At 35.4% G+C, this 20,781-nt stretch overlaps 1 protein-coding gene across 12 annotated transcripts in view; it reads left to right on the forward strand.

Moving 5' to 3' along the window:
- Nucleotides 1-20,781, forward strand: part of CFAP54 (cilia and flagella associated protein 54) — a 301,390-nt gene that overhangs the window by 111,564 nt on the left and 169,045 nt on the right. For all 12 annotated transcript variants that reach the window (XR_011534742.1, XM_008516610.2, XM_070600221.1 and 9 more), the window contains 5 exons: nucleotides 230-344; nucleotides 2,350-2,439; nucleotides 3,150-3,276; nucleotides 12,046-12,160; nucleotides 12,570-12,670. Coding sequence is in view for 11 of the 12 variants with exons in the window: in XM_008516610.2 (XP_008514832.2) it covers nucleotides 230-344; nucleotides 2,350-2,439; nucleotides 3,150-3,276; nucleotides 12,046-12,160; nucleotides 12,570-12,670 (548 nt within the window). In the remaining variant the exon portion in view is untranslated. The remainder of the gene's footprint in view (nucleotides 1-229; nucleotides 345-2,349; nucleotides 2,440-3,149; nucleotides 3,277-12,045; nucleotides 12,161-12,569; nucleotides 12,671-20,781) is intronic.

Here is a 20,781-nt window from a genome sequence, read left to right on the forward strand (position 1 = left end):
CTTTTGGTCAACCTCCAGAAAACACTTAGTACTGTGTCTGACATTTATTAAGAATGCAATAGCTGTTATAATAATAGTTAATTATTAACTCATATTGTTTAGCTGTGCAGATCATAGTTTTGTCTACCAAGTATGAAAGCATGAAAACATCAATTTAAGGAATGTTATTTGAAATGACAGTTGTTGATACATGTTGAAGTACTTTCTAACATTTAACCCATGTTTCTAGGGCTCTTCTAAGAAGTCTTGCAAGGCTAAGAAGCTACAGCAGATATTATTACCTGAAAAAATAAATGAACAGCTGGTCATTTTGGAGACACACCTACTCAAACTCACAAAACAATGTAGTCTTTTTTTTTTTTCTTTCTATAAGCTTCTGTTTAGCATTATATTTTTTAAAATAAGAAAATAGTTTGTTAAAAGGACCGAGATGAGATTACCATTTGGTAAACCCTTTAAGGAATATGCAGTGCTTTTCCGTTATGTCACTAATCCTAACAATACTCTATTAATATGGAATTACTCACAGCTTTTTACAGATGTGCCTCATAAAGATTAAGTGATTATTTAGGATTACATATCTGGCTTGGATTTGAGTCTAAATCTTCTGATTCCAAAGTAGGATTTCTCAACCTCGACACTATTGCCAATTTGGGCCAGATAATTCTTTGTGATGGGGCACTGTCCTAGGCGTTGTGGATGTTGAGCAGCATCCCTGGCCTCTGTCCATAAATGCATAGCACACCATCCCCCCAGGTGACAACCAACTGGGAGGTAAATTTTGCCAATGTGTTGGGGAGGGGAGTGCAAAACCGAGAATCCCTGCTCTAAAGGCAAAAATGTAACTGAGAAATAAAGGGGTAGCATGAGGGGTGTTAATGTGTGAGTGATCTGAACCACAGTCTACTCAGGTGAAAGATTAGTTTGAGTTTACGTCATTGTGCTGTATGGTAATTTCATATTAACACGAGTGGAATTTTGGAGTTTGGAAATCTGCTTAAGAAATTGATTTAATTTCTGGTGATGATAGGTATTATCACATTTTTTAAAAACAGGTACTTCAAATCTGGAAGAACAATGGGACCTAAATTTCTCTTAAGTAGAAGGCCCCACTTTTGCCCCTTGGCCTTTGGAGAACTGACTGTATTGGAGAATTTGTACCCCTCCCTCTCCTCTCTTACTGTGCACCTCAGATGTATCTGGGGGCTCAGATTGTTTCAGGATCCCTGACTGGAATCTCTCACTCTATTTTTATATGCTCCATGTCTGTTTCAAGCTGAATTTATGACTTGAACCCAATGCTCTATTATTCCCATAATCAGTAAACCTAGTTTTGGGGAAGTGGTAATTATCTGGCTACATATAAAAATTATAATTCCTTAAGAAGTAAAGTGTTTTAGAAATGTGAATTACTTATTTTCATATTATCAAAAAGCCCCAATTTACTAAGAAGCACCATGTAATTGTGCTAGCTAAACAGTAGATGCAATAACAAAACAATAATAAAAATAATAGTTTTAGGGGCTGGCCCCGTGGCCGAGTGGTTAAGTTCGCGCGCTCTGCTGCAGGCGGCCCAGTGTTTCGTTGGTTCGAATCCTGGGCGCGGACATGGCACTGCTCATCAGACCACGCTGAGGCAGCGTCCCACATGCCACAACTAGAAGGACCCACAATGAAGAATATACAACTATGTACTGGGGGGCTTTGGGGAGAAAAAGGAAAAAATAAAATCTTTAAAAAAAAAATAAAAGTAATAGTTTTATACAGTACTTTCTGTTTGCCGGGAACTATTTTAAGTGTTTTATTCATATTAAAACCCATAGAACCCTTAAATAACAACCACAAGAAGAAGGTACTATTATTTTCCCTGTTGTAAAGATAAGGAAATGGAGGCACAGAGAAGCTGAGTAACTTCCCAAGGTCTCGTAACTAAAAAGCGACAGGGTTAGAGTTTGCACCCAGGCAGCCTGGCTGAGTGTGTGTGTTCTATACTTTACTGTGTTTTAAAGATAATTTTGTAAAAATGGAGTTAATATAATTGGTAGGTTTCTGAGTCTGGGGTTTGCTGATACCCGACAGCTGATGAATAAGAGAGACTCATGCCTTGGAAATTCTTCACCTATGTGGCGGTGGACTCCTTGGCTTTTAGCAGAAGAAAATGAAAGGAAAATAATTGAGATTATTGGATTGTTTTAATCTCCAAAATATGATCTAATTGATATTTTAAGTCACATAATTTAGGACGAATACTTGGGAATTTTTCTTTTTTCATCCCTTCCAAAGAATTTTCAGTTTTGATTATTGATGTTAAGCAGAACGTACAACTTATTATTTTTTTTTTAACCTTAGATGTTACAACTGAACTCTCAGGAACAGAGGACCCTATATTTCTTTACCCTATAGTTTTAAATTGGTCAGTCAAAGGTGCTGTGAGAGAAGGTAGGTGGCCTAAATGCATACATGCTGTTTACTTGACTTACTGTGGAAGATCATTTATTCCGGGGATTCTGTTGTTGTTTTTCTGCTTAAAGATTTCACCCTTCTAGGCAGAAGATTTTAGGTTCTTACTCATTCAGAGTAGTGCAGAATCTTGATCGTCAAGTAATGAAAGAGACCTGATAAAGAGGTCTCTTCAAATTAAATAAGTACCTGATTTAAAATCTGGAAAGACAGAATCTTGATGGTTGCTTGTTTTTGATAATAAATGGTGTTATTATGAAGCTTACAAAAAACAAGGGAATTAAAAAATGTGTTAGTGATCTTTAAGTTCAGCTATGAAGAAAGAACAACATTATTGCTTGGCTCAGAATAAAATATAATAAAAATTAGGATGACTACTTATTTTGATAATTGTCAACAATATTTTCCCCAACTAGTTAGGTATACAGTAGAGACAATGTTTATGAACTCTTTCTTAACACTGAGATATTTGGAAAATAATGAAATATAGACCATAAAGGATAAATTTGATCTTAGAAAAATAATAGTTCTCACCATATTTACTCATATATTTTTTTAAAAGTGAGAAATCTAAAAAGCAGGTTAGTAAACTTGCCTGTTGGAACAAAATGACTTTTAGCAATGGTAACGTTTCAGCACCAATAACTTGGTATATTGGTAACTATATATGAACTTCTTTGTTTTCACAGTTATGAAATTTAAGCAGAGACCTAGATTCCTGGAATTCTTTACACAAATTATGCTAAAATGTATGAATGATGAAAAATTTCACCTTATGGTGGAGATAACAAATCCTATCCATGACTTCTTGAAAAGGTACTCATAATATCTATTTTATTAATATTAACAATTTTGATTTTTTTAATTTAACAACATTGTCACTTTAAGATATGTAAAGTGCGTGAAAAAGAGGGTGGTGTATATACAGGTGCAGTAGTCACCTGGGAGAGAGTGAGGATTTGTGTCTATGCGTCTAAACAAATAAATAACTAAACGTAGAAATATTTATACAATGGAACTAAAGAATAAGAATAGAGCATGTTCATATTTCTAGGAAGAACTAGATTAGGCCTTTTGCTATTGAGTTAGGATGGATAATGGCATCTCCAGGCCATCAGCTCCCCTCACACAGGGTTTTTGGTCCAGTTTTGGTTATTTACCATGCTTTTCTAATTCCCCTATAGTAGCGAGCAGACACTTCTTGGGATTTGCATTTGTATATGTTAAGGGGGAGTTCTTTAAATAGAAGTAGTAAAACTTAAAGCTATCTCTTGTTCTGCAAGCCTGAATAATTCTCTTTGCCCCCAGAGAAAATTGTAGTGTCTTATGGCAGTTATGAGAGAGGCTGAAGGAATCCAACTTCTGCCCCAATAACTAGGCTTTACTTTCACCACTGGGCATAGCTCTATCTCATTTTAGTAATAGGAAACATCAATAACATGAGGTCTATTTTAAAAAAGGCAGCAGAAGAGAAACATTCTCATAAAAACGTACAGGAAAATATTCTTCCTAAAATAGGCACTTCCTTTATTAGAACAAGTGCTTGGAATATACGTGCTTTATATTTTCAAAAAAGAAAAGAGGAATTTGCTTCTATTAAATGAAGCAGGCCATGGTAATAAGAGAATTGGTTAGAATTAGAAAGTTCCATTAAATTAAAAAATAGCCAAAATTAGATGTTTAGAAGCTGTAAATAATATTCTTAATACCAAAGAAAATCAGAAGACACTTTCAGTGTGCAGTGACATTTGGAGGGCTGACCGTGGAGGTCCAGTCTAAGGATAATAGATATTCTGAAAGAAGAAGACAGAGTAAGAGTCTTAGAAGCATTGACCAGTGATATAATAAAGCACCTGAGGTTGGAGATTGAGCAATATAAGTGGGTTCAAAACAAAGGTAATGATTCCAATTTTCAAGGCTGAGCAGATGTTTTAGGATGCTCTTCTCCAAGTCAAGGAACATAGACAAGAGGCAAACACAATACCGTGATTTCTACTTTGATAGTAATATCTATTTTCTTTTTACATTCATATGCTTAACATACTTTTGTACAAAATGTTTCTCATACTGCAACAGACAAATATGCAGCTGTATTTTCTTTCAATTTTATGGTTTCATGATTTATATTTAATGTTTTAATCTACATGGAATTAATTTTGGCATGGGGATTTAGATTAAACTTTAGGTTATTTTTCCCAGTTTATCAATTGTCCTGGTCACATTTAAAGAATAATCTCTTCATTACTTATTTTTTAATGCCACCATTTCACATTCAAAGTGGGTGATTCTACCTGTAACTCTTATAAATCACAATGAAGATATTTCATGAACTTTCATTTTCTATGTTACAAAGAGTCAAAGTATATGGCAATAACTGTTCAAAAGAAAAGGCTAATTTGACAGAAACATAACAATATTGAAAGAGTTTAACATGACTTTAAAAAAGACAGAAATAACAAGGACATAGAAAATGTACATAATGTAATTAATACAATTAATTTAATATTTATAGCCAATTGAGCTAAACACATTTTGAAACACTCTTTAAATTAAAAAAAGGTAATATTTAATCTGTAAAATAAAGCTCAATAGATCACTCACACTAAAATTTGTAAAGACCACATTCTCTTACAGTACAATAAAACTGAAATTTGAAAACAAAATAAATTACTGGCATATATAATTATTGGATCTAAACAGAAACCTAACTAGAAGTATAGAGCTTTTTGAAAATAATGATGAGAAACTCTCATAGCAAATGTACTCAAAGCAGCAGTTAGAGACAAATTCTTAGCTTTAGAAGCTCCCATTACTAAACAAGAAAAATAAAACTAGCTGAACTTTTACTGAACTCAAGAAGTTAGAAAAATGACAAAATAAATCTAAGAAAGCAGAAAGAAGAAAATAAAAATTAAAAAATGAAAATCAATTATAAGTTGATTCTAGAATAGCCCAATTGATAACTGCTAGAGCTAGTTCTTTGAAGATACAAATAAATTAGATAAATTTCTGGCCAGCATAATGAGAAAAAGTCCAGTACAAGTAATCCAAAGAGAAAATAATCATAAATTTAGAAATGTTTTAACAAATATTAGATAACAGTATATAAAATTTAATGTGATTAAATTTGAAAATCTAAAGTGATGATAGTCTGGAAAAATTTTAATTATAAGAACTTATTGAAGCAGTAAAAAAATTTGGATAGCTCAATTTTTTTTAGGCTAGTTCTTTCATATTTTACAGGAACAGATCATTTTTGTTTTACATAAAGCTATTTCAGAACATGGGTATACATTTTCTTAGTAAATTTATCACAACAGGCTCTGATCACAGTTTTATAAAAAGAGAATAAAAAATGGAAAATTATGAATCAATCTTATTTAGCAGCATAAGAAACAAAAATTCAAAACAAAATACTAGCTTATAAGTTCAGCAGTGAAAATGTAGATTTTATTCTCAATATAAATATAGTAGGAAATTTGTAAGTATAGTCATCACCAGTAGTCACAGGAGCCTTTAATAGATACTAAAAAGTCATGTGCTGAAATTCAACAACCATTCCTGGCAAATTAAGATTAGAAGAATATTTTCTGTTAAAATGAGCTCTACAACCAGGAAAGCTATTATTGCTTCTGTCATCTAACATTTTTCTGAAAGTTCTTGCCAGTAATTAATATAAGAAATAGAAATTAGAACCCTTGGAATGACATCAGGAACATGGCTGTTCCTTTTATCTCTCCTCCTTTGCACTACAACTAAATGGTCATTCATTGATCAATGGAGGATACCACACAGCACAATGGGATGCCTGAAAGACCCATGCAGCTATACATCTGAAGGCGGATGGACTGCCCCCAGGGAGGTGGTAGAGATAGGTGAGCACTCCTCTGCCCCCCTAGACAGCCCTGTGCACACATGTGACCACTTTCCTGGCTGGCAGTAGTGCCCATAGTACCACTGCAGCTCCAAGAGTGGGAGCACACCTTGGGATGACTGTGGGAACAGGCGATGGCAGCTCTGAGCCCCCATGTGATCACTTTCTTATGCAGTGGGAGAGCCCACAGTGCTTCTGTGGTCCCAAGGAGTGGCCCTAGGCTCAGGCCCCTTGAGAAAGCCCTTCCTATCAAGCACAGTGGCAGTTGTGCCTGTAAGAAAAGGCAGTGGAGGATCTACATACCTGGGTGAATGATTTCCCAGTTGGCATGAATGACCATAGTACCACTGCAGCCCTGAAGATGGGAGCACATCTCTGTATGACTGTGGGAGCAGGCAGTGGCAGCCCTGAACCCTCGTGTGATCACTTTCCCATCTGGTGGCAGAGCCCACAGTGCCTCTGCAGCCCCAAGGAGTGGCCTAGGATTGGACCCTGTGAGTAAGGCCTTCCCACCAAGCACAGCAGCCAGTGTGACCATAAGAAGAGGCAGCAGAAGATCTACACACCCAGGAGAATGCTTTCCTGGCTGGGGCAAGCACCCAAAACTTCCAGCAGACAAGGTAGGATCAGAAACACAGCTCCTGCTTCCCCCCAGCTGTAGCAGGTGGCATCTACAACCTAATGCTACCACAATTCCCTAGCAAAAGATTAGTTCATCAAACACCATGAAAAACTACAGCAATTCAGAGCAGAAGGAGAATGAGAATTCTCCAGAAATAAACCCTGAAGTCACAGAAATTTACAATCCAAATCACAGAGAATTCAAAATAGCTATCGTAAAGAAACTCAATGAGTTATAAGAAAACTCAGAAAGACAGTTCAGTGAGCTCAGGAATAAAATTAATGAGAAGAAGGAATGCTGTATCAAAGAGATTGAAACTATAAAAAAACCAAGCAGAAACTCTTGTAGTGAAAAGCACAATTAATGAAATAAAAAATAATCTAGAATCCTTAAAAAATAGAGCTGATTCTGTGGAGGAAAGAATTAGTGATTTAGAGGATAGAAATATAGAATTGCTTTAGGTGAAAGAGGAGAGAGAACTAAGAGTTTTTTAAAAATGAAGGCAATCTTTGAGAAATATCTGACTCAATTAGGAAAAGTAACATAAGGATGATAGGTATTTCAGAGGAAGAAAGGAGCAGAGAGCTTGTTCAGAGAATAATACCTGAGAATTTCCCAAGCCTGGGGAAAGAACTGGAGTTACAAACACACAAAGACAATAGAACTCCTAATTACATCAATGTTAAAAGACCTTCTCTAAGACATATAATAGTAAAACTGGCACAAGTCAATGACAAAGGAAAAATATTAAGGGCAGCAACCCAGAAGAAAATAACCTACAAAGGAACCCCTATCAGGCTTTCAGCAGATTTCTCAGCAGAAACCTTACAGGCTAGGAGAGGATGGAATGATATATTCAAAGTACTGAAAGACAAAATCTTTCAGCCAAGAATACTCTATCCAGTGAAACTATCCTTCATATACAATGGAGAAATAAAAGCTCTCCCAGATAAACAAAAACTGAGGGAGTTCATCACCACTAGACTTCTCCTATAAGAAATGATTAAGGATGCCTTCACATCTGAAACAAAAAGGCAAAGATCTCAAAAAGTTTTGAGCAAGGATATAAATAGACAGACAAAATCAGAAAACTACAGCTCTCTTTTAGAACAGGTAAGCAAATACTTAACCATAACTTAAAAGACAAAGAGAAGGAAAGCATCAAAAGAAACTATAAACACTTCAACTTAGTCACAAACTCAAAGGCAAAACAGAATAATTTGTAGTAACAATAACTCGGGGAAAATGAAAGGGATGGAACCTGCTTAGGCTAATGCAGATAAGAGGCTATCAGAAAATGGATTCTCTTATCTATGAGATCTTTTATACAAACCTTAATGTAACCACTAGAAAAAAAATCAGAGCAGAACCACAATTCATAAAAAAAGAAAGAACTGAGAAAACCTCCACAGAAAACCTCCAAAATGAAGTGTCAGTCAGAAATACAAAGGAAGAGAAACAATGGAAATATAGAACAACCAGAAAACAAGAGATAAAAATGGCAGTATTAAGCCCTTATATATCAATAATCACTCTACATGTAAATGAGTTGAATTCTCCAATCAAAAGACACAGAGTGGTTGGACAGATTAAAAAACAAGACCCAACAATATGCTGCCTCCAGGAAACACATCTCAGCTCTAAAGACAAACACAGGCTCAGAGTGAGAGGATGAAAGATGATACTCCGAGCAAATGGCAAACAAAAGAAAGCAGGCGTTGCTATATTTAGACAATGCAGACTTCAAGATAAAAAAGAAAATGAGAGAGAAAGAGGGACAGTATATAATCATAAAAGGGACTTTCCACCGAGAGGACATAACACTTATGAATATGTAAGCACCTAACACAGGAGCACCAAAGTATATAAAACAACTGTTAACAGACCTAAAGGGAGAAATTAACAACAATGCAGTAATAGTAGGGCACCTCAACACCCCACTTACATCAATGGATAGATCATCCAGACAGAAAGTCAACAAGGAAATAGTGGATTTAAATGAAACACTTGATCAGATGGACTTAGAGCATTCCATCCAAAAACAACAGCATACACATTCTTCTCAACTGCACATGGAACATTCTCAAAGACAGACCATATGTTGGGAAACAAGGCAAGGCTCAAGAAATTTAAGAAGATTGAAATCATGTCAAGCATCTTTTCCAACCACAGTGATTTGAAACTAGAAATCAGCTACAAGAAAAAAGCTGGGAAAGTGACAAATATGTGGAGAGTAAACAGCATGCTACCGAACAACCATTGGATCAATGAAGAAATTTAAAAATACCTGGAGACAAATGAAAATGAATGTACAGCATACCAACTCTATGGGCTACAGCAAAAGCAGTTCTAAGAGGGAAATTCATAGCAATTCAGGCCCATCTCAACAAAAAGAAAAGTCTCAAATAAGTAATCTTAAAGTACACTTAACAGACTAGAAAAGAAAAAACAAACAAAGCCCAAAGTCAGCAGGAGAGAATAATATAAATTAGAGCAGAAATAAATGCATAGAGACTGAAAAAACAGTAGAAAGGATCAGTGAAACTAGGAGCTGGTTCTTTGAGAAGATAAAAAAATTGACAAACCCTTAGCCAGACTCACCAAGAAAAAAAGAGTATGGAAAACAGTACAGAGTTTTCTCGAAAAATTAAAAATAAAAATACCATATGATCCAGCTGTCCTGCTACTGGGTATTTGTGCAAAGAACTTGAAATCAACAATTCAAAAGATTTGTGCACACCTATGTTTATTGCAGCATTACTCACAATAGCCAAGATGTGGAAGCAACCCAGTGCCCATCAACTGATGACTAGATAAAAAAGATGTGGTATATATATATACAATGGAATATACTCAGCCATAAAAAAGGCAAAACCATCCCTTTTGCAACAACATGGATGGACCTTGAGGGTATTCTGTTAAGTGAAATAAGCCAGACAGAGAAAGACAAACACCACATAATTTCACTCATATGTGGAAGATAAACACATGGACAAAGAGAACAATTAGTGGTTACCAGAGGGGGAGGGGGTGGGATATTGGACAAAAGGAGTAAATGTATATGGTGACGGATGAAAATTAGACTATTGGTGGTGAGTATGATGCAGTCTATACAAAAACTCATAAATAATGTACACCTGAAATTTCACAATGTTATAAACCATTATTACCTCAATTAAAAATAAAGAATAGAAATTAGGATTAGGGTTTATGTGATTATCACACGATAGGATCTCAAAAATGTTTGTCAAATGAATTCCACAGTGAAGTAATCTGAAAGTGGAGATAAAAATGATTGATATTTGCAAATAATTTTTTTAACTTGACAAGTTAATTAACTGAAAACTATCAGAACTAATGATCAAATTCCACAGGATGGCTAGATGCCAAATGAATAGTTTTCATATATCAACTGGAAAGTATAATGGAAAAATTATCCCATTTCTATGAAATTTATCAGGAATTGTGAGGGGACTTAGACTAATATAAAGAAGACCAAACATCTTTACTAAGAGATATAAAAAAAGGATTTGAATAAATGGACATAGTACATTACTCTATGGGCAGATAGAATATTGTAAAGATGTCTATTATCTTCAAATCAGCTTGTTGGTTTAATGCAATTCCAATAAGATTAGTTTATTTGGAATGGGCTAGAATAAAGAAAAATATTTGAAAAATAAAAAAGAGCAAAAGGAAATATTTTTACTATCAGATAAAATATAACAGAGTTGTGTTTGTGAAATATTAGGCAGACAGCCATTGGGACTCAGTGTTTCAAGTCAAAAAAAGCACTAATATAAGTAATCAAAACAATGAATAAGCCATGAAATCAATGATAATGTTGACTACATAAAATTTTTCATAACACGTCATAAACAAAATAAAAAGCAGGCAGATCTAAGAGGAAGCATTCTATGAAGAGGTCGAGGAGTGGAGGCGTTTAATGTATTCAGTGGGTGAGAGTTCTGCAGAGCGTAGAGGAGAATGCTGACAGGATTGGGAAGATGGTAGCCCAAGCGTACATCTATGACCTCCTCTCCTTCCTGTCTCTTTCTGGAATAGCAGCATCCAGGTCAAACGTTCTAGTGGGGTAGGAGAGGGAAGAGGTAGAGAGGAGACCATGCTGGTTGGAAATCGGCAGGCGACCAGTCTCAGGGTGCAAGTAGGAGAGGTTATTGGTCCAAGCTTCCTAGTGCAGGCAGACAAAACATTTGCCAAAATGAATGCCAACTAACTGGCAGATTCTTGGAATTGCTGCAGCTGGGTTGGAGTCCTAACCAACCACAGGATCCAGGATCATCCTCATCAAAACTGAAGTGAAAGGCCAACCGCCACTGGGACTAAGATGAATTTGGAACCCCAACTCCTAGAACTAGTTCTGCAGACTCAAGTCGTTTCCTTAGCTTTGTGTTGATATGACCCTATGTTTTATTCAATTTAAGTTTTTGGATCCCATTTATCATGTTATAGCAGGGTTTTGCTGTACCTAGCAAGTACTTATGAAAAGAAATATACATTTTAGGAAATACATGAATTTCAGGGAAAATAGGTGATAAATATCAATAAAGGGAGGGATTAATGAGAGTATTTGGAGAAGGGCTGGATTACCACAGGGGTCTATGGCAGATTAAAAAACCAAGGTTAAGAACCCCTATAGGTGATTGGGGGAAAGGAGGAAGTTTGGAAGGCATCCGAAACACTTAGTTTCCGTTGGGATCCAGAAGGTTATAGCGGCTGGGAGCTTACGTATGATGGAAGCAAAGAGATTGAAATCTGTTGGAAGCAAGGCAGCTTGTCTGGGTCACCCTTAGGTAGTTTCATCTCTTGGTTTTAAAGGGCAGTGTTCTTGTTGTTTTATTTTTAGTCCAGTTCTGTTCCTCCTACGTCACATGTCAGCTCTCATTGCATTTTATGGCATCATTTACATTTTGCTCTTCTGCCACAGTCCAATTTATAAATGGGACACAAAAAATTTTGGATATTCTTGCATAATTTCAGTGACAACATTCATTATAGATTTATTACTTTGGATTAGTTTTGCAAATTCTTGCAGATCCTTTTAACTGATTTTATCTTTTTGTCTTAGGAGGAATGAGTCCCTAATTGGAGTTAAAAAAGTGAAAAAAAGGGACAGTATTTTATGTAAAAAGATGGCCAATGCTTCGAAAAAATTCAAAGCTGTAGTAATGGAGATTGGAAGAGTAAGTTTCATATGAGTTTTGAATTTTAAGTTACTGAAATTAAGAGATTCATATATCTAAAGATACATGAAAAGATACATTGGCTACGTTATAATTTATTATAATATGAAACAGAAGGAAATACCAACAAGCATAATTTTATAATTATACATAATTATATCATTATATAGTTATAATTCTTATCATATGGGGATTTTTTAATGTATATATTTTACATACAATCATATTTTTTGTCTACAGAGATACTTCTGTTACTGTTGATAAAAATTTTAACTGAAGGGTATAAGAAACCGCTTTATTTTACTGTCAAGAGATAAGCATTAGATTTTGAGCAAATTGCCGTATTGTGTTCATTATCGTATTGTGTTTAAATTTAATTGGTAATGTTTTTGTTATCTCCTGTATTAAGACCGCAGAAGTGATGCAAAGAAAAAGAAGTAGAAGAAGGGAAACTCTAAGAGAATTTCTTTTCAAAAATCCATGTGTTTCTGAAATGGTGGAACAAGAAAGGTATTAATTGACTAATTGATTAATTCAGTAAATGTTGACTTGGGATTGGCACGTCCTGGACATTATTTTGGGCAGTAGGGACTCATTGGTGGACTAGGCAGATAAGATCACCACCCTCAGGGAGCTTACACCTAATGAAAGGACCACGGTAAACAAGCAAACATACAAATAAACAAGGCAATTTAAAATTTTGATCAATTTTATAAAATAAATGAGCTGATCTCATGCTATAGAGTAATTGGCCTGAGGTGGACGTGGCGGCAGCAGAAGCTTAGATAGAGTGGTCAGGAGACCAAATTGGTAAATTACTTTTAATTACTGGTGGACCTAATGTTCTTGTTCATAAAACTTAAACCATAAAACTGATCATGGTCAAACGTTTAGCTTTTGTTTTTATGCATACACGTTTGTGACTCTTATACATTCTTTGTATATCTTACCTTCATTAGACTGTCTTTGTTTACCTGTTTAGTGATTTTGATCTTAATTTCCAACATAAAAATGTTAATAGAATCATTCTCATTTTCTTTTTATTGGCATTTTCCTATCTCTTTGATTTTTCCTTCTTTTTTTTAAAATTTAAATTATGACATATTTTAGATGGGTATAGGAAATAATGTAACAAATGAACATGTGTCCATTACCATATAAAACATTTCAAACAGTTGAAATTCCCATGCATTCCTCTTGGAATGCATTTCCGTCCCCCTCTATCCCAGAAGTAAACTATCCCAAATTTGGCAGACTGGCTTTATACTTCGATTATATATGTATGTAGCCCTAAATAACATGAATTTTTTTATTTTGAGGAAGATTAGCCCCGAGCTAACTACTGCCAATCCTCCTCTTTTTGCTGAGGAAGACTGGCCCTGAGCTAACATCCATGCCCATCTTCCTCTGCTTTATATGTGGGATGCCTGCTACAGCATGACTTTTGCCAAGCGGTGCCATGTCCGAACCCGGGATTGGAAGTGGCGAACCCCGGGCCGCTGAGAAGCGGAATGTGCAAACTTAACTGCTGTGCCACCGGGCCAGCCCCAATATGATATTACTTTTTACAATTTGCTTTGCCAATTTGCTCTGTTTCCTCAATGTTATGTTTGTGAGATTTTTTCATATTGATTATCCATAAGTCTAATTATTCATTTCACTGCTATGTAGTATTCCATTGTATGAATAAGTAAAAGCTTATTCAGTCTCCTGTAAATGGACATTTAAATTGTTTCCAATTTTTCACTATTGTAAACAGTGCTACAAAAGACGTTCCTGTACATATCTCCATATACTCATGTGAGAGTTTCTGGGGTGTACAAGAGTGTAATTTGCAAGATATGAACATCTTTAACATTACTAGATATTGGTAAACTTCTCTTAAACTTTCATCAGTGGTGTGTCAAGTTTCCATTCTTCAACATCTTCACTTACACTTGGTATCATTTTCAAATTTTTCTGGTCCCATGAGTTGTGAAATTTTATCTCATTGTTATTTTAATTTTTATTTCTTTGATTACTGGTGAGGTTAGGCGTCTTTTCATATTTTTATTACACCCTAGGGTTTTTCTGTTCTCAGGACAGCTTATTTAGATCCTTTGCTCATTTGAAAACTTTTGTTGTTTTCTTATTTATTTTCCGAAGTTTGGGTACTAATGCTTTTCCCAGTTTGTGGCTCATCTTTTTACATTTTAAAGATTTTCTTTTTTAAATCAAAAGTTATAATTGTTAATGAAGTCAAATGTATCAACATTTCCCGTTATTGTTTTTGAAATTATTTTCTAACCCAAGGTAGTAAAGGTATTTGCTTTGTGAATTTAAATTTCTGATTTTCACATTTAGGAATTTCATCGACTGTAATTTATTTTTATGAATGGTGAGAGGAACCACTCCCTCCCCCCCCTTTAGTTTCATTACAGGCATCCAATTGGCTAGCCCCATTTATTGGTAGTCTATTCTGTCATCACTGTCACTTTTGTCATTTAGCAAGTTTTCATATATATAGTTTTGGGATCTCTTTCCTGTCCCATTTGTCTATGTATCTATTCCTGAGTTAATGTTACACCATTATAGTTACTCTGGCTTTAAAGTAAGTCTTGTTGTCTGATAGAACCAGTCTCTCCTACATGTTCTTTTCCTTCGTGCAAATCTTAGATTTTCTTCCACAAAATAGTTTGGAGTAGCTTGTTGAGTATTACAAAAAACTCGTAATTTCAGTAGTGATAGAATTGAATCTATAGATTGGTTTGGGAAGATTTTTTTTTTTTTTTACAATATTGAGTCTTTCTGTTAGTAGACAGACCACATACTTAGATCTTATTTAATGTTTTTCAATAAATTTTTATGATATTCTTCATAAAGGTATTATATATCTTTTATTAGCTACATTAAAGAAATGCTTTTTGGTATTAGTGTAAATGGTATATATATATATATTTTTCTTTTGCTGAGGAAGATTAGCCCTGAGCTAACATCTATTGCCAATCTTTCTTTTTTTTTTGCTTGAGGAAGATTAACCCTGAGCTAACATCTGTGTCACTCTTCCTCCATTTTATATGTGGGTTGCTGCCACAGCATGGCTGGCAAGTGGTGTAGGTCTGCGCCCGGGATCTGAACCTGCGAACCCAGGCTGCCAAAGTGGAGCACACTGAACTTAACCACTAGGCCATGGGGCTGACCCCTCTAAATGGCATTTTTAAATTACATTTTTGAATGCTTCTGTTCTTTTGTACAGAAATATAACTGGTTTATAAACAAATTGATTTTCTATACAACGTGATAATTTATTCACAGATACAGATTTTCTGTGTAGACAGTCATATTGTGAACAGATAATGAAAGTTTTGCTTATTTCTTTCTAATGCTCAAGCCTCTTATTTCCTTTTCTCTTCTAGCCTGCAGGTTGGGACCTCAAGTTCAATCTTGAATAGCGTTTGTGATTGTGGACATCCTTCTTGTAACATGTATATTTAAAACCTTTTCATTTTCAGATTATTGTACATTTACCTGCAGCTATAAGAAGTAATACAGAGAGATCTCATATACCCTTCACCCAGTTTCTCCTAACGTTAACTATATAACTATAGTACACTGGCAAAACCAGGAAGTAGACATTGATACAGTCCACTGACCTTATTCGGATTATAGCAATTTTTCATGCACACATCTATGTGCAAGTATTTAGTTTTATGCAATTTAATCACATTAGACTTGTGTGAACATCACCATAGTCAAGATACAGAACAGTTCTCTGGCAAGAATCTTCCCCCCTACCCCAAGGCTACCTTTTCATAGCCGCAACCACCTCCCTTCTTCTCCCACTTCCAACTTCTGTCAACCGTAGTCTGTTCTCCATCTCTATAGTTAGTCATTTCAAGAGTGATGTAAAAATGGAAGCATACAATATGTGACTTTCTGAGATTGGCTTTTTCTTTCCACTCAGCATGATTCGTTTGAGATCCACCCAAGTTGTGTGTATTGCTAATTCACTTCTTATTTCTTCGTAGTATTCTTTGCTGTGGATGTACCACATCTGTTTAACCATTCGCCCATCGAAGGACATTTGCACTGTTTCCAGTTTTGACTATTAGGAATAATGCTGCTATGAACATTCCTGTATGTGGTTTTGTGTGAATGTAAATCTTCATTTCTCTGGGATAAATGCTCAGGAGTGCAATTACTAGGTTGTTTGGTAAATCTATGTTTAACTTTGTAAGAAATCTCATACTCCTTCCCAGAGTGGCTGAACCTTTTTACATTCTCATCAGCAGTGTATGAGTGATCCGGTTTCTCCTCATGCTTGCCAGAATTTAGTGTTATCATTATTTTTTATTTTAGCTATTAAAATAGATGTTGGTGATATTTCATTTTGCAGTGATTATTGCATTTCTCTAATGGCTAGTGATATTGAACATTTTTAAGTGTGCTTATTTGCCATCTGTATATCATCTTACTGAAACTTCTGTTCATGTCTTTGCTCATTTTCTAATTGGACAGTTTGTTTTTAACTTTTGGTTGAATTTCAAGAGGTCTTTATATATTCTAGAGGTAAGGTCTTTGTGGACTGTGTGGTTTGCAAATCCTTTTTCCCAGTGTCTTTGCATCCTCTTCACAGGGTCTTTCATGGGGCCAAAGTTTCTAATTTTGATGAGGTTCGACTTATCAATCTTTCCTTCAGTAGAGTGTGCTTTGGGTGTCAAGTCTAACAACTCTCTGCCTAGCCCTGGGTCCTGTGATTTTTTTCCTCTTAAGTTTTCTAGTTCTATGTTTTCCCTTTAACTTGTGATCCATTTTGAGTTAATTTTTGTATAAGGCATCGAGGTGCATATTTTTATCTATGGATGTCCAAGTGCTCCAGTACCGTTTGTTGAAAAGACTATCCTTCCTTCATTGATGTGCTTTTGCACCTTTGTCAAAAATCAGTTGGGCGTATCTGTGTGGGTCAAATTTTGTGGGCTTTGGGAAGATAGTCTTTGCCAAATTTAGGTAATTGTCTTCTATTCCTTGTTTTCCAAGAGTTTTGTTATCAATTGTGTTCAGTTTTGTTGAATATTTCTTTTTCATTGATTGAGATTTTTTTCTCCTTTAATCTGATTGTGCAAAGACTACATTAATACATAAATGTCAAACCGTGTGCAATGTCTTTTTCTCACTCCTTCTGACACCAACTGTATGGTGTTTTCCAACACCAATCGATTCTCCAGTTCTCTGACACTAATTGAAAGACCTCAGATACACTTCACTTGGTTCTCCTAATGCTAACATTTTGCTTAACTATAGTACATTGAAGTCAGATCTGATACTATCTACCTGGAGTTAGCATCAAATCCCATGAGTTAAAGGGCCCAGTCCCACAAGACTGCTCCTGCTTCAGATGCCAGCCACAAGTGGAATGTCCAGGCTATCCACATTTCTGCCCAGTCTACTACAAATCTGGGGGTTCCCATGACCCCCTTCAAGTTTGATAATTTGCTAGAACAGCTCACAAAACTCAGGGAAACATTTTGCTTATGTTTACTGGTTTATTATAAAGGACACAAATGAAGAGCCAGATGAAGAGGTTCATAGGGCAGTGTCCAGAAGGGTCCTGAGCACAGGAGCCTCTGTCCCCTTGGAGTTGTGATGTGTCGCTTTCTCAGCATGTGGATGCGTTCACCAAACTGGAAGCTCTCTGAAGCTCGTTATTCAAGAGTTTTTTTTAACCCAATGTACGATCGCTCCTTCCTGCCCACCTGAGAGTTCCACTCCCTGATCACATGTTTGATCTTTCTGGTGACCAGCCCCCAGCCTGAGGGTCTCTAGGAGCCCAGCCCTGAGTCACCTTATTAGCATAGGCTCAGGTTGTTCTAGAGGGACTCATTAGGAATAGCAGAAGAGATCCCTGTCACTCAGGAAATTCCAAGGGTGTTAGGAGCTCTGTACCAGCAACAGAGGACAAAGACCAAATACATATTTTTATTATACCACACCATGCCTACATACATACATTGATTTTTTTATCTACTGATTCAACTTCTTTAAGATTAATATTAATAGGTCACTCTGGGTCTGTGTTGTTGTTTTTCTTTTTAGTTTCTTTTGATGAATTATATTTTTCTGGGAAATTGTCCATTTTATCTAAGTTTTCAACTTTATTCATAAAAAGTTATTATGCTCTCATATTATCTTCTGAATCTCTGCTATATCTATAGTTATGTCCTGTATTTCATTCCCAACTTCATTAATTTTTGTCTTCTTTCATATTTTTGTGCTTTATCTTACCAGAGGTTTGTGTCTTCTTTTTGCTGTCTTTTCAAAGAACCAAATTTTGTCTTTGTCAATCCTCTTTATTTTCTTTTCCCTTACCTTTTGCCTTTATATTTATTACTTCCCAGCTTCCTTTTTCTAACAGCTTTATTGAGATTTGAGGTGAGGAAAATCTTTTTCCTTCTACCCTTCTGGGTCCTCTGGCTGAGATTCTGACAAAAGACAGATTAACAAGAGAAAAACAAACAGAAGTTTATTAACATTTCATACACATGGGAGAATTCAGTGATGAGTAACTCAAAGGGGTGGTTAGGACTTGGGCTTATATAAACATCTTAACAAAAGAACAGTAAATTTCTAGAGAAGTGACAAAACTTGGAAAAGAATTTTAGACTTTCAAGGGTGGCAAACTGTCCTAAGGTAAATATATGAGGGAAAGTAATGGAGTAAGATTTGTTTGTGTAGGTCCATCTTGGCACTGACTTTCTGTCTTCTTCACGACCATAAAATTTCCCCAGAAGAGGAGATTTATGGCATTTCTCATTTTTCAGAAGTTTCTGCTTTTTATCAGAGAAGGGAACCTCTGAGAAGGCATCTTTCTGCATCTGTTGATATTCATTTACCTCTAGCTCAAAATAATCCCTATGCTAAAGTACACATTTTGAGGTGGCATATTCTTGTCCCTATATGATATAATTCATATAGTATAAAATTCATCCATTTAACGTATACAATTCAATGGCTTTTAGTATATTTACAAGGTTGTTCAACCATTACCACAATCAATTTTAGTACATTTTCATTACCTTAAAATGAAACCCTGCACCCCCTAGCTGTCACCTCACACTTCCCTACCCTGTCCTTATGTAACCACTAATCTACTTTCTGCCTCTACAGATTTGCCTATTCTGGAGATTTCTAAGTGGAGTCATATAACATGTGATCCTTTGTGACTGGCTTCTTTTACATAGTATAATGTTTTCAAAGTTCATCAATGTAGCATGTATCAGTAGTTCATTTTTTAACACTCCTGGGTAATATTTCATTGTATGGATATACCACATTTTGTGTATTCATTCTTCAGCTGATGGACATTTGAGTTGCTTCTGATACCAAACTTCTTAATCCCAAGTTCATGTGCCTGATGCACAGTAAGCCAATCACTGAGATGCCAGTGCTTGGAGATGGAGAAAGGTTTATTCGAATTGACCAAATTGAGAAGGTGGGAAGAGAGGTTCTCTTAAATCTGCCTTAATGAAAGAAGAAATCAGGGGGTCTTTATAGAGCTAAGAGACTTGGGAGGAGGAGTTTTTGAGAAACAAAGGGGAAATCCCTGTTTCTTCCACTCCAGATAAGCCCTTGGGCAGTCAGACTTCTGGGCATCAGTGGCAGCTGGGGGCTGGTTATCTGGTGATGGTAACTTTCTTAAGGGCGTTCTTTTTCTTCTGCAAAACAAGTTCATAAATCCTGTGACCCTTGAGTCACCTTCAGGTTAAACACGAAAACTGTGAATTAACAAGATTAACTTCTTTCATCTATGTCTGCGTTGGGAACAAGGTCGAAGGGTAATCTTTCTTATTGAATATTTATAGTAACCCTCAGGTACCTGGCTTCACTTCCAGTTTTTGGCTATTATGAATAATACTTCTATGAATATTCATATTCAAGTTTTGGTTTAGACGTGTTTTTATTTCTCTTGGGTGTCTGTTTTCTTTCTTTTGGTTAATTCAATTGTTCTTTTTCTAACTTAAAGTAGGATGCTTACCTCATTTAATTTTGTGATTTTTCTGGTGGAAATTGACAAGCTGATTCTAAATTTAGGAGAATAAAAAGGTCATGAATATCCAACAACTAGAGAATGCCTATTTTGTAAAGCATACATAGAATATTTATAGCATTGGCTGTAAGGCAAGTTTCAAGAAATTTAAAATAATTAGACTCATCCAAACCACATTATACTGTACTGTAATTAAAGTAGAGACCAGTTTTTGACGAGATAACCAAAAAGATCCTATGCATTTGAAAATCTTAAATAGATATTTAGAAATAATTCATAGGGAAAAATAGAAATTACAGTAATTTAAAAATACAAAGAACTTGTCAGAAGTTTGGTTTGGATTGCTTTGAATCCAGAAAACTTGAACATTAAAGGCTATATGTTTCCTTCTAATGATTATTTTAGCTGTATCTTATATTTTTTAATATGTAGTAGTGCTTTTGTTTTCATTTAGTTCTATATAGTTTAAAATTATCCTCATAATTTCTATTTTCTATGAATAAGTCTTGCACATTTTTGCTTTGGTTAGTTCTTAGGTGTTTTTGAGTTACTGGAAGTACTCTTTTAGAATTTCGTTTTTAATTGTTTATAGGTGATA

Source organism: Equus przewalskii, chromosome 29 (genome assembly GCF_037783145.1).
Source record: "Equus przewalskii isolate Varuska chromosome 29, EquPr2, whole genome shotgun sequence".
In the NCBI taxonomy this organism is placed as follows: domain Eukaryota; kingdom Metazoa; phylum Chordata; class Mammalia; order Perissodactyla; family Equidae; genus Equus; species Equus przewalskii.